The following is a 12,448-nucleotide window of genomic DNA, read 5'->3' on the forward strand; positions in this document are numbered from 1 at the left end:
CCGCGCGCAGCCGCCGCCGCCGCCGCCGCCTACAGCTCCCGGCGGCCCCGCGCGCCGCCGCCGCGCCCGGCAGCGGTCAGACCGCCCCATCTGGCGCAGAAACTACAACTCCCAGGAGATCCCCGAGAGTCACCGCCTCCCACCGCCCCGCCCGCTGCACCGCGGGGCCTGCCGGGAGCTGTGGTCCGTGCTGTGAAGGGCCCGCCCCGGCCGGGCACTCCGCACGGGCGGCTGGAGCCCAGCGGCGGGGGCAGTGCGGGGACCAGAGCTGGCTCTGCGGGGTGGGCACAGCCCGGCTGCCCGGCGGGCATGAGCCCCGCGCTGCCCTGCTCCTGCCCGCAACACACTTTGCCCTTGTCCTGGTTGCCCCCTATGTCCCGCCGCCACTCGGGGTGGGGAGCGGGGTAGACCCAGCCCCGCGCCCTGGGAGCCGTGTGCGTGTCCGGCTGTCAAAGGCTGGAGCCCGGTGGGGCTGTGCAGGCCGCGGTGCCCACGGGGCTGGGAAAGGCCTCGGCGCCGCCGGCACGGGGCAGGGTCCTGCGCCGGGGCCAGCTGCACCGTCCGGGATCGCGGGCCCCGCGGCAGCGCCGGGGAGCCGCTGGCACGTGCCGCCTCCGCTCCCGGTGCGGCGGCGCCGGAGCACGAATGGCTGAGGCGGCCGGTCCCGGGAGCGCGCATGGTTAAGGCAGCCGCGGGCGCACATCTGGCGGGGGAGGGCTGCGAGCCTCGTCCCGCGCCTTGCTGCCTCCTGCGCTTCCAAAGAGTGTATTTCCGCCGGGCCTGAGCGGGGAGAGGCGGCTCCGGAGCGGGAGGCAGCGCTCGGCCGTGGGCAGGCTCTGCGCTGGCCCGGGCGATGATCTAGGGCAGCAAAGGCAGCGCCGCGAGGGAGAAGCCGTGCCCCAGAGGTAGGTGCGGGGCAGCTTTGGGAGGCCTGACGATCGCTCCCGGAGCTGCAGGGGCCGTGCTCCCGTCTGCGGGCGGTGCCGAGGTACCGGGAGCGCTCGGGTGTCCTGGCACACGCCCAGCCAGGCGGGTCGGTCCCTGAGCGCCCCCAGCCGAGCCAGGCCCTTGCCCTGCCTGCGAAGGAGCACTGGGGACCACACTGCTGAGCCTCACAGTAGTCTGGGGCACACAGCCCGACCCACCGCGGCTCTGGGAGGACACAGATCCCCCCCAGCCCTGCCCCAGCTGCGTTGCCAAAAAACCCATGGCTACGAACACATCAAGCCCGCGCTGGGCCACCTTCGGCATCTCTTTGGGGGTCACAGTGGCTGTTGGAGTACCCAGCACAACATCTTGCTGGTGCTACAGAAGCTGGAGGGCTGTAACTACCCCAGGATCCTTCCTCACATCTGCCCCATGCAGCCCCCACCCTGCTGCCTGCTGGCTCTGCCCTGTTCCAGGGGAAAAAGGGCTCTGCAACCGTTCCAGTGGCAGCTGCAGCACACGGGGGACCTGGCCACCAGCATGACCCCAGAGGCACAGTGGTTCTGGCTGCTGTGGTGCAGGGAAGTTTGTGTCCACCACCCTAAACAAAGACGAGTGCAGGTCCTGCTGCCTCCACACTGCCACAAGCCCCTCATCCCTCTCTTAGGGTTTGTTCCGTTTCATCCTAGTCTTCATCTCCATCTGGAAAGTATTTTGGGATGTTTTGATTTGCAGTCCCAAGGCTTCTGCAGCCACTGAGTTTAAATCTCTGACTGCTCCTGGAGAGCAGGCAACCCTGAGAGAAAACGCGTGTTCCTGGCAGGGCTATGTGTGCAGGTGGGCACCTCCTGCCCAGCACACCTGCAGGTGCAGGGGGGGCACGCTGGGGGCCCAGCGAACCCCGTGTGCTGCTGACAGCAGCCTGCGTGCACCGCACACTCGCCTCTGCTCCCGACAGCCTGGGAAGCGCTGCTTCCACCATGGGAACTTCCTGGTGATGGGTTTCTCCTCGTGGAGCAGCTCCCGGTGACACTGCGTTTTCCCCAGGGCCGAGCCTGCTCCAGGTCTCAGAGGAATGCCTGGCGTGATGGTCCCAGAGCTGAGGGAAAGCCAGAGGCAGCCAGAGAAAGCCAGAGCCAGAGAAAGCCAGAGAAAGCCAGAGGCAGCCCCGTGCCATGCTCAGTGCTGCCCGGCAGGCTGAGCAGAGCCAGGGCCGAGGCTGCCCGGGGTGACAGCTGCCCACAAGGCCCTGCTGGCCTCCTCCACGCTCTATCCGTGGATCCGCTCCTCCCCTGCCTCCCTCCACACCTGGCAGCACCGAGGCAACGGGGTGAGCGACAGAGGCACCGGGAAGCGTATGCCGGGGCCAGGCCCTTGGCGGAGGGTTTGAGCAGCAGGAAAAGCCCTTTGGAGCCTTTCCCAATCCCTCCGCCCCTTCCCAGCTCCAGTGACTCATACTTCAGGCATCCAGCCCGGCCTCAGACGCCCTCCGCACCCGCTGCTGTGGTCCCGTGGACCCCGCACCTGGGGACCGTGTAACAGCCACCGACCACTGGAGACCCCGGTGCTCTGAGAGCAGGCGCTCACCAAAACCGCGGGATTCTGCCCCAAAATCCGTCATGGCCTGGCTCAGCCGCAGGACACAGGACAGGGCTGAGAGGGCGCTTTGCGCCCTGGCACCGGCGCTGCGGGATCGCGGCGGAGCCCGCGGAGCACAGCCGGGCGGGAGGGGACAACGGCCAAGGCCACACCCATGTCCCAACCCAGGGAGGCACCTGGCTGAGATAGGAGCCTGGGCAGCAGCCATCCCCATCCCCGCCCGGAGCCTGCGGCCGCGGGATGCCCAGCGCTGGCCAGTGCTACACCCCTGTTTGGCCAAGGCTGTCCTGGTGCCACCGGGCCGAAGGGCGAGCTGCTGCGTGCCCGGCCCCACGTCTCCAGCAGATACGGTCCTGATAATAGAGGGAGGGGCCCCGAAGCGCCCGGGCTGGGCCACAGTGCCACCACCACTGCAAATATTAGTTTTGGCCCCATAGAGGGTGTGGGCTCTTGGAAAGGTTTCAGCCAGCTCCCAGATAGGGCTGCCAGCCCACATCCCTCTTTCTGGAGGAGTAGGTGTTGTCCCCTTGCAAAACCTTGGGCTGGCAGCCCCCAGGGCACACGAGCCCCTCACAGGAGTGGGGTGCAGATGCCCTCTCTGGGCCCGGCTGGGGTCCCACACACAGGCAGGGCTGCACCCTGACATTTGCCACATGGCATCTGGAGCTCTCTGTAATTTTTCAGGTGCTGACATCCTAAATTGCTGCTCTTGGGCGTCCATGGGAGGCAGCTGAAGCCAGGCTGAGCAGGAGCAGCAGCACTTGGTCCAGGACTTGGCCCGCTCAGAGGCTGCTGCTCTGCTCCACTCTCAGCTCCTGAGGTAATCCCATCTGCCGTATGTGCCAGGACTCAGGGGCTGCACATGTTGGTGAGCCCAGAGCCCCCTAACTGCCCCATTGTGGGTCTCCACAGGTGCTCACTGGGGTGACACTGTTCCATAGCCCAGCCAGAGCCCAGGGGCTGTGCAGTGCACAGGTCCTGTCCCGGGACAGCTCGGGGCATGGCTGGGCTGGGAGTCTCCTCATTCCTGTTCCCATCAGCTGTCCCTGGCACCTCACAGGGCACTGCCAAGGCATGGAGGGGCTGTGGGTGCACGGTGTCCTGCTGATCTTCCTGCTGCCCTGCCCTGTGGGGAGCCAGACCAGCTCCATCCCTGACCAGCGATGGTGGACAGACCCCAATGAGGCCCCATCCCAGCACCAAGCTGCCAGGTGAGGGGACCCCAGAGCCAGGGTGCTCTGCAGCGGGGGCCAGGGCAGCCCTGCCACCGCAGAGGGCCCCCACCCCCCGTAGCTGCCTGTTGCGCTTTGCTTTCTGCCTTGCCAGGGCCACACAGGAGCAGAAGGCTGATGATGCCCAGGAGGGGCTGCCCCCACAGCCCCGCTGTGTCCGCTGCTGCCCCCCATCCGAAAAGCGCTTCTACCCCCAGTACCAGCCCATGCCTCAGATCAACATGACCATCCTGAAAGGTGAGGGCTGGCAGGACCCCACTCTGTGTTGCCAGCATTGCCCCAGGTCCAGCACTGAGCTGGGCTCACAGTGCCAGCTCCTGCACAGACTGGGAATGAGAAACTGGGGTGGCACCAGTGGTCCTGTGCCCTGCACAGACAGAGGGCAGGAGCCACACTGGGGTGTGAGCAGCCCCTGCTCTGGTGGCTTCTGGGCAGCAGCATCAGAGCCCGAGGAGGGGCAGGGGCAGGACTGGTGGGTCCCTGCTCCCTCAATCCACCTCTGGGGAAGGGGCTTTCCGGGTGCTGGGTTCAGCTCTGGTCCCTGCCTGACAGCCCAACTCTCCCTCCTGCTGTGCCCAGGAGAGAAAGGGGACCGCGGTGAGCGTGGCATGCAGGGCAAGTTCGGCAAGACGGGGGTGGCTGGCAGCAGGGGCCACGCAGGGCCCAAGGGACAGAAGGGCAGCATGGGTGCCCCCGGGGAGCGCTGCAAGAGCCACTACGCCGCCTTCTCCGTGGGCCGCAAGAAACCCCTGCACAGTAACGACTACTACCAGACCCTCATCTTTGACACGGAGTTTGTCAACCTCTACGACCACTTCAACATGTTCACGGGCAAGTTTTACTGCTACATCCCTGGGATCTACTACTTCAGCCTCAACGTGCACACCTGGAACCAGAAGGAGACGTACCTGCACATCATGCGCAACGGGGCGGAGGTGGTGATCCTCTACGCCCAGGTGAGCGACCGCAGCATCATGCAGAGCCAGAGCGTCATGCTGGAGCTGAAGGAGCAAGATGAGGTCTGGGTGCGGCTCTACAAGGGTGAGCGTGAGAATGCCGTCTTCAGCGATGAGTACGACACCTACATCACCTTCAGTGGCCACCTCATCAAGTACAGCGGGGACCCTTGAGCACCGGGCCCTCCCACTCCTCCAGTGCCAGGCCAGGTGGCCAAGGAGCCCCTGTCCCTCTCTTCCCAGGAGTGCCACCCCCATTATGCTGTTAGTCACCCTAGTGCCACTACCCCCAGCAGCTGCACCAGTGTGTGATTTCCCTCACTCCAGTACCTCAAGGCTAACCACACACACCTGGAAGAGTTGGAGCAATTGTAAGCCCCTGCTACGTTAGTGACCAGGAAGCAGCTGCTCACCTGGGGTGGGCAGGGAGCTCACCCCTTCTCCCTGCTCCAGAGCTGGGTTTGCCAGGTTCAGCTTGTCATGGCTCTGGCTGAGCTGGCACAGCGGGACAGTGTGACCGCTGGTGCCCTGGTGCGAGGCAGCGCAGACACCTGCACTGTGCCACGCTCACCTCCTGGCACCAGGCTGTGCTCCCCGGCTGGAAGGGGTAGAAGGTGCTCAGCACCATCCAGAAAGGCAATAAACCACTAAGGGCCTCCTTCCTTCCCCGGTGCAGGTGTTGCAGTGGGGGGCTGGGTCCCCCCGTGGGGAGTGAATTGTGTCAGTTCCCTCTGCAGGTTTCGTCGCTGCTTGCCGCAGCCTCTGCTCAGGAAGGGCTCTCTCCCCACCAGCAGCCCTGGGTGTGGGGCCTCTGGCCTCAGCCACTTCCTCTTCCCTTAGGTTATCTGCTGGCTAGGGCTTGTGTTTGTGTAGATGCAGCAGCAGCATGGGCCAGCATGCTGACCCCTCATTCAGCTTGTGCCACATTAAACACCTCACATTTCCAGCCTTGCTCGCACCCTCAGTGTCCTCTTGCTTTGTGTGTGGAGAGGCTCCGAGGGACTCAGGGCAAGGCTCTGCTCCTGGGGTGCAGGGGCTCCCCGAGAGCTGAGGGCTGGCATGGTGCTGCTGAGCTGGGGGTAGAAAGGGAAGAGCAAACTGTCCCTGGAGAACCAGGAGACCTGTGCCAGGCACTGCGTGGGCCAGCTGTGCCCCAAGGAGCTGCGTGCATGACAGAACTGTCAGCCTGGGAACAGGACAGGCTGGGAAGCGTGGCCAGGTTGTCAGGAGTGCAGGTTATCCAGCACATCCACGGAAAGGAGGTAGGTCTGAGGTGAAGCCGGGTGTCAGGGTCTGGATTGGCAGCTCCATGCTGGGCTGAGCAATGCTGCAGCTGGAAAGCAGCACCCCAAGCACAGGAGGAAGGGGACCGGGCTGGGGGGGACTCAGGATGACCTTAAATAGAGCCCTGGCCCCACATGTGGGGAGTGGGTTGTCGGTGGGGGCCAAGTGAGGCAGGTCAGGCCGTTCACTGCTGTGCCTGTGGGGTGGGGGCATCAGCTCAGGGCCCCAGCTCTGTCCCATGGCATGGGCAAAGCTCCTTGGCCACACTGGCCCCAGGGGACCAGGCAACATCTTCATCCCGGACTGCACAGCAGTTACGGACACAGGCGGCATCCCAGCACACAGATTCCCATCCCGGCACAGTGTTCTACCCCAGGACACGCAATCCTTTCAGAGGCATGTGGTTTCTTCCCAGGACGCGGCCCGTCCCAGGGCACGCGGTCCATCCCAGGACACCCCGCCCCGGGACACGGGGGCGGGCGGTGCCCGGGGCGGAGCGGGGCCGGGCGGGCGGAGCTCCGGGGCCGCGCCCCCGGGAGAGCCGGGCTCGGTGGCGGCGGCGCCGCCGTCAGTGCGGCAGCGGCGGCGGCGGCGGCGGCAGCGGCATGGCGGAGGCGGCGGAGGGGCCCGCGCGGCGCGGGAAGAGAACGGGAGCCGAGCCCGGGGCCGCGGCGGAGCAGCCGGCGGAGGCGGAGCGGGCCGCGCGGCGGCGGCGGAGGTGGATGGCGGGGGCCGGGCCGAGGCCGCGATCGTGTCCGGGACCAGGACGGGGACGGGGACGGTGATGGGGATGGGGTCCGGGACCGGGACCGTGATGGGGAGGTCGGCGCTGGCCGCGGTGCTGGCCCAGCCCGGCCCTCACCCACCTCCCGGGCAGCTTGCAGCCGGCGGCGGACATGCAGGGAACCACTGTCCTGCACGACACCATCAGCGACCGCCCGCAGCCCCTGCCAGGTGAGGCACTGGGAGAGGGGCCGGCCCACCCCTGGGCCCCGCCGGGATGGGGACGGTGTCGGTGCCGGACCGAGCTGCATAGGCAGTGCTCACTGCTGACCCTGTCCTGCCTCCCCATCGTTCCCAGCAAGGTACTTTGACACGAAGACCACGGAGCCCATCAGCTTCTTCTTGACCGGCCTGGAGGAGCTGCTGGCCTGGCAGCCCAACAGCAACGATGACTTCAATGTGTCAGCCGTGCCTCTGGCCAAGCGCCAGCCCCCTCTCCAGAGCAGCAGGCCCCGGACACTGGTGTGCCACGACATGCGTGGCGGGTACTTGGAGGACAGGTACGTGCTAGGTGGAAGGTGAAAGGGACCTTCAACATCTCAAACCCCAAGGCAGTTCTGTTTCTGCCTGACATGTCTCCCGCCGGCTCAGCCACAGGTGAGCAGGGATGGGGCATTTGGCATACTGCGTGGGGAGCCTTGCTCAGGCTGGGATGTTCAGAGGTGGCTCAGTGCCACAGCTCTCCCCAGCTCCCGGCTATGAGTCAGGCTTCTACCCAGCTCCACAGCACCTGACAGCGTCCTTCCTGCCCTGCCCAACCCTTTTCCCTCTGCAGGTTCATCCAGGGCTCAGCCACACGCAACCCCTATGTCTTCTACCACTGGCGCTACATCGACATCTTTGTCTACTTCAGCCACCACACTGTCACCATTCCGCCCGTGGTCTGGACCAATGCAGCTCACCGCAACAGCGTCCCTGTGCTGGGTAGGGGCAGGGCTGAGCCTAGGGCAGCCCCAGCAGTGAGCTGGATTCACCAGGATGTGCGGCTGACGCTGCCCTGGCTGCCTCCGCAGGCACATTCATCACGGAGTGGACAGATGGGGAGAAGCTGTGCGAGGCGTTCCTGGCCGGCGGGCAGGAGGCGTACGGCGCCGTGGCCGAGCAGTTGGCCTGCATTGCCCAGCACTACCGCTTCGACGGCTGGCTGATCAACATAGAGAACACGCTGAGCGTGAGTCCTGCCGACCCTGCTCACTGCCCTGCCCTTGTGCTGTTCCCATGGGGAGCCCCCTGCCCTGTGCCCTCACCCACCTGTGTCTCTCTCTCCTGGCAGGCGGCGGCCGTGGGGAACCTGCCCCTCTTCCTGCAGGACCTGACGGCACGGGTGCACAGTGCCGTGCCAGGAGGGCTGGTGATCTGGTATGACAGTGTCCTGAAGGATGGCACACTGAGGTGGCAGAACGAGCTGAACGATGAGAATAGGTGAGGCTGGCAAAACTGTCCCCGGGTGGGGGGCATGAGCCCACCCCAAACCCAGCATGGTGGTGGTCAGGTACAACCTGCACGGCCCTTGGTGAGGCTGTGTGTGACCAGAGCATCTGCCACTCTGACCCTTGTCCCCAGGATGTTCTTTGATGCCTGTGACGGGTTGTTCACCAACTACAACTGGAAGGAGGAGCAGCTGGAGCGCACGCAGAGTCTGGCTGGTCCGCGCCTAAACGACGTCTATGTTGGTGTTGATGTCTTTGGCCGTGGAGATGTGATTGGTGGTGGCTTTGACACTGACAAGGTGGGTGTGACAGGGCTGGGCCAGAGTGCGACCCTGGACTTCCCCGGCACAGGGCTCTGAGCTCCCACTGATGGCCCTGCTGGGCTGTGCTGTGTTGGGCTGCTAACCTGGGGATGAACTGGTGAGGAGTGAGGGATCCCAGAGTGCTGGCCATGCATGAAGAGGGAGTTGGAGGGTCCCAGTGCTGCCATCCCTGGAGAGGGAGATGCTGCAGCATATCCCTGTGGTGTCCTGCCCCACCATGGGGCCAGTGGAACATGGGGAGAGTGGGGACAACACAGGGGACAAGGTGACTACCTGGCCTGGCCCATGCTGCTCACCGCTCGTTTCTGCAGTCCCTGCGCCTGATCCGCCAGTATGGCCTCTCTGCAGCCATCTTTGCTCCTGGCTGGGTCTATGAGCACCTGGGGAAGGAAAATTTCCTGCAGAACGAGAACAGGTGAGGGCAGCTCAGCAGGGCGGGTGCTGGGGGAGGAACAGGGCTAGGAGTGCCCTGGCTCAGGAAGGCTGTGGGGTGGCGGGACACAGCTACAGGGGCACTGTGGCTGTCAGAACACCATGGCTGCTGACCAGGAGCAGCTGGCCCCTTTCTGCCTCAGCTGAGGTGATACCCGAGGCCGTGCAGGGCAGTGACCGTAACAGGAGTCTCTGCCCTGACACCCACCTTTGCCTCCAGGTTCTGGGGCTCGCTGGCAGAGTACCTGCCCACGCACAGCATTTGCACACTGCCCCTCACCACCTCCTTCAGCCTGGGCATGGGCACCAGCACATTTCTGGATGGGAAGGTGGGTGCAGGGTGACAGCTCTGCTCTGGTCAGACTGGGCTGGGCTGGGCATGGAGGTCCCTGCTCTTGGCTCCCCCAGCTCAGCTCTTCCTGTGCTGTAGGATGAAGAGTCTGGGCCCTGGTACGACCTGAGCGCGCAGGACATCCAGCCACTGTACCCGGAGCACCAGGGCATGCTGAGCACCAGCTGCTGCCTGCAGGATGCCTGGTGTGGGGGCAGCTCCCTGCAGCTGCAGGGGACCATTCCCCCCGGCGAGGAGCGCGTGGCTGTCCGGTGAGTTGGGGCGAAGCCCTTTACCCCTCCTCAGCGCCGGGCTGGCACCATGTCAGCCTGACATGGCCTGCATGGCCCAAGCTGTGTGGCCCCGGGCCTGGTGGCGAGTGTGCCCAGGCTCTGCCCACACTGCCCAGCAGCACACCTAACACGATGCACCTTCTCTTTGTCTCTCTGTCTCTGTCTCTGTCTCTGTCTCTGTCTCTCTCTGGGTGGATTTGGGGTCATCAGCCTCTTCTCTTTGCAGATGCCGGCCCCCCCCAAGCTCTTCCTGACCCTGCTCTACAAGCTGGAGGGGCCACAGCCCGATGACTTCACAGTGGCACTGGAGGTCACCACCTGGGACTCAGGGATGTGCTTCGAGGGCAACCCCACCTCCCTGCCTGGTGAGGACCCTGCCCCCCCATGCTCTCTGCAGTGAGCACCTGCTGCACTCCCTCACCCCCTGACCCCTCTGGCAGAGCCCAACGGCCGGTACCACCCCCGGTTCCTCCCGGCACCACCACCTGGCCTCGCCAAGCTGCTCGCCGCCTGCCACCGTGGCTCCTATGGCTGGACCAGCCGGTGAGTGCCCTGCCTGCATCCTGTGTCCACAGGCAGGCAGGGGACGCCAGGGCTCCCTGGGACCACTGCTGCTCTGTCTCTTCCCTCTCAGGTGCTATGAGCTGGAGCTGCAGGACTGCAGCCTGCGAGACCTCTCCCTGATTGTGTCCCGCCAGCAGCCCAGCCTGCAGGAGACATCCTTCACCTGCCTCCTCGGGGAGGTCCGGGTGAGTGCCTGCTGCTGCTTGGTGGAGATACCTGCCCCGTGCCCTCCTTGTTCTGGGAAGGTGGGGGGTGCCTGCCCTGACCCTGACAGTGCTGTGGTTCCCTCGCAGGTGCTGGACACGGCCAGCGTGGCAGCCTCCCCACCGCAGGTGCACAGTGTGATGGCCTCGCAGCTCTGGTGGCAGGAGGGCCCTGAGCCCGAGCAGCTCTCGCTCAGCCTCACCCTGCGCTGGTCCTTCCCGCCTGGCCGTGCCAGATGGTTCCGTGTCCTGAGCCAGGGCGCCCGGTGCCGCCTGGGCCAGACGGCGCCGCAGGTGCTGGGGCTGGCGCAGGGCTGTCTGTTCCGTGCCGTGGGGCTGTCGGTGCCGCGGCCGGCGCCCGGACAGTCCTGCCGGCTGGAGCTGCTGGTGGAGCCGGTTCTGCGGGATGAGCTGCCTGTGGACCCCGAGCGCTGGGGCCGCCTCGTGCTGGTCTATTCTGCACCAGGCAGTGGCACCAGCTCAGATGGGCATTAAAGCAACTGTGGTGCAGCCCGTGCCGTGTCTCCTCCATGTGGCAGGTGGGCTGTGGGTGGGGGACACAGAGGGAGGCTGCATTTCATCACCTTAGGCTGGTGAGTCCCTTTCCTCCCACCCTTGTGGTTGTGCTCCACCATCACTGGGGGGGCCCGCTGGGTGCTGACCAACCACTGGCAGGGGCCCCCCAACACGTGAGACCCCAGACTGGGGCACCTGCCCTGAGAACTCCACCAGCTCCTGCAGCGCTCACTGCCTCAAGCTGTGTGCCCACAGGCTGGGGATACTGGCCCTAAGACCCCAAGGTGCACAGCCCCTCAGGGCTCAGCCTGGTGGGGAGCTGCCAGCACAGGCTCTGCAGCAGCCCCAAGGAGCAGCCCAGCCTGGGTGACCGCTGTGCTCATTAACGTGGACCCAGCCCAGTGCCACCAGCCTACGCTGCCTCCCCTGAGTATATTGTGAGGAGGAAAGAAAATTTATAGCAGCAATTATTTTCTCACAGTCTGGTGAGCAAGCAATTAAGCACTCCTGCAGTGGGGTCCCAAGCCCTGTCCCCAGACAATGTAGGCTCTGCCAGGGACACCAATGCCAGCAGTGGAGCTGCTGCTCCCGAGGCGGGGAACGCGCTCAGGAATGTATTACCTGATGGCTTGAAGAATGAAGGGCTAGGCCCAGCCAGGAGAGGGCTCTTCAAGCAGCACCCTGCTCCCTCACCATGGCGAGGCTGGGGGCCCCAAGGGCTCCCCACCTGCCCACAGGCTGCGGCCCCCTGCCCAGCCAGATCCACTGTAGCAGCCACAGCCCTGTGCAACTAGTCAAAACCTGAGTCGCCCTGGTTGAAGAAAGAAATCTTTATTAATAATTTCAATAATAATAATAATAATAATAATAATAATAATAATAATAATAATTCTTGTAATAATAATAATAATAATAATAATAATACTGTTTATTAGAATGGTCACACTTTTAAGCATACAGGATGGGCCAGCGCCAGCCCGCACGCCGGGGTGGCGCAGGGGTGCTGTAAGGGAGAAGCCAGTACAGCGATGGATGGAGCTTTGTACAGGGGAGCGGGGCCGGGGCTATGTACACTGGGAATAGAAAAGGGGGAGCTCATCGCTGGGGCATCGGGGGCGTCTGCAGACTATAAAGTGAGGTTTGAGGAGTGGCAGAGCCAGAAGGGTGCAGGATGGCACTGCACCCCGGGATGGGCTCTGCAGTGCCCCATGCCACTGGGCACCGCACCCAGTGTGCCTGCGGCTGCAGCCCATCCTCGTGGCTTGGGTGGGTCCCTTGTGGGTGATGCAGTGGCCGAGAGCCCGCACCCAGGGCTGGGGGCATCCTGCTGCCTCAGGCAGGAACGGGTGGCCATGAGAGCGTCCCGTGCCGCACAGTGAGTGGGAGTGGGACTGGGGCAGCGCCTGGCCCAGCTTTGGTCAGGGCTGGTCCAGGCAGGGTGGGAGCGCGGGTGTCGGAAGGAGGGAGGAAGAAGGGGAAGGGGTCACAAGCGAGTTGCAAGCTCCTCTTAACAAAAATTCCCTTTAAAAGGCAGAGGGTCGCCCCCTGCTATACCTCAGCACCGCATCCGCGCCG

At 64.8% G+C, this 12,448-nt stretch overlaps 2 protein-coding genes across 3 annotated transcripts; both read left to right on the forward strand.

Moving 5' to 3' along the window:
* The first annotated feature begins 272 nt into the window (after positions 1 to 272).
* C1QTNF1 (C1q and TNF related 1) lies at positions 273 to 5,672 on the forward strand. 2 transcript variants are annotated; one of them, XM_068209855.1, is made up of 5 exons: positions 273 to 905; positions 3,211 to 3,346; positions 3,567 to 3,737; positions 3,853 to 3,995; positions 4,338 to 5,672. In XM_068209855.1, exons 3-5 carry the CDS (start codon positions 3,601 to 3,603, stop codon positions 4,886 to 4,888), a joined length of 831 nt encoding a protein of 276 aa, XP_068065956.1. In that variant the 5' UTR covers positions 273 to 905; positions 3,211 to 3,346; positions 3,567 to 3,600; the 3' UTR covers positions 4,889 to 5,672. The 2 variants fall into 2 exon arrangements, with proteins under 2 accessions (XP_068065956.1, XP_068065955.1); XM_068209854.1 differs by having other exon boundaries at positions 276 to 905; positions 3,587 to 3,737.
* An 856-nt stretch (positions 5,673 to 6,528) lies between these two features.
* On the forward strand, positions 6,529 to 10,867 carry ENGASE (endo-beta-N-acetylglucosaminidase). Its single transcript, XM_068209845.1, has 14 exons — positions 6,529 to 6,716; positions 6,876 to 6,952; positions 7,080 to 7,281; positions 7,557 to 7,705; positions 7,795 to 7,952; positions 8,055 to 8,203; positions 8,345 to 8,510; positions 8,846 to 8,949; positions 9,187 to 9,295; positions 9,397 to 9,569; positions 9,801 to 9,955; positions 10,031 to 10,133; positions 10,225 to 10,339; positions 10,448 to 10,867. The coding sequence occupies exons 1-14, from the start codon at positions 6,604 to 6,606 to the stop codon at positions 10,850 to 10,852; spliced, it is 2,178 nt and encodes a 725-aa protein (XP_068065946.1). The 5' UTR covers positions 6,529 to 6,603; the 3' UTR covers positions 10,853 to 10,867.
* The last annotated feature ends 1,581 nt before the right edge of the window (positions 10,868 to 12,448 follow it).

Source organism: Anomalospiza imberbis, chromosome 19, assembly GCF_031753505.1.
Source record: "Anomalospiza imberbis isolate Cuckoo-Finch-1a 21T00152 chromosome 19, ASM3175350v1, whole genome shotgun sequence".
NCBI classification, from domain to species: domain Eukaryota; kingdom Metazoa; phylum Chordata; class Aves; order Passeriformes; family Viduidae; genus Anomalospiza; species Anomalospiza imberbis.

Excerpts from the sequence above, each read along its gene's own strand:
- C1QTNF1 (XM_068209855.1), top strand. The coding sequence starts at position 3,601 with ATGGAGGGGCTGTGGGTGCACGGTGTCCTGCTGATCTTCCTGCTGCCC. Across the intron at positions 3,738-3,852 it reads TCCCAGCACCAAGCTGCCAG|GGCCACACAGGAGCAGAAGG; the intron begins GTGAGGGGACCC and ends CTGCCTTGCCAG. Across the intron at positions 3,996-4,337 it reads CAACATGACCATCCTGAAAG|GAGAGAAAGGGGACCGCGGT; the intron begins GTGAGGGCTGGC and ends TGCTGTGCCCAG.
- ENGASE (XM_068209845.1), top strand. The coding sequence starts at position 6,604 with ATGGCGGAGGCGGCGGAGGGGCCCGCGCGGCGCGGGAAGAGAACGGGA. Across the intron at positions 6,953-7,079 it reads CCGCCCGCAGCCCCTGCCAG|CAAGGTACTTTGACACGAAG; the intron begins GTGAGGCACTGG and ends CATCGTTCCCAG. Across the intron at positions 10,340-10,447 it reads GCCTCCTCGGGGAGGTCCGG|GTGCTGGACACGGCCAGCGT; the intron begins GTGAGTGCCTGC and ends GTTCCCTCGCAG.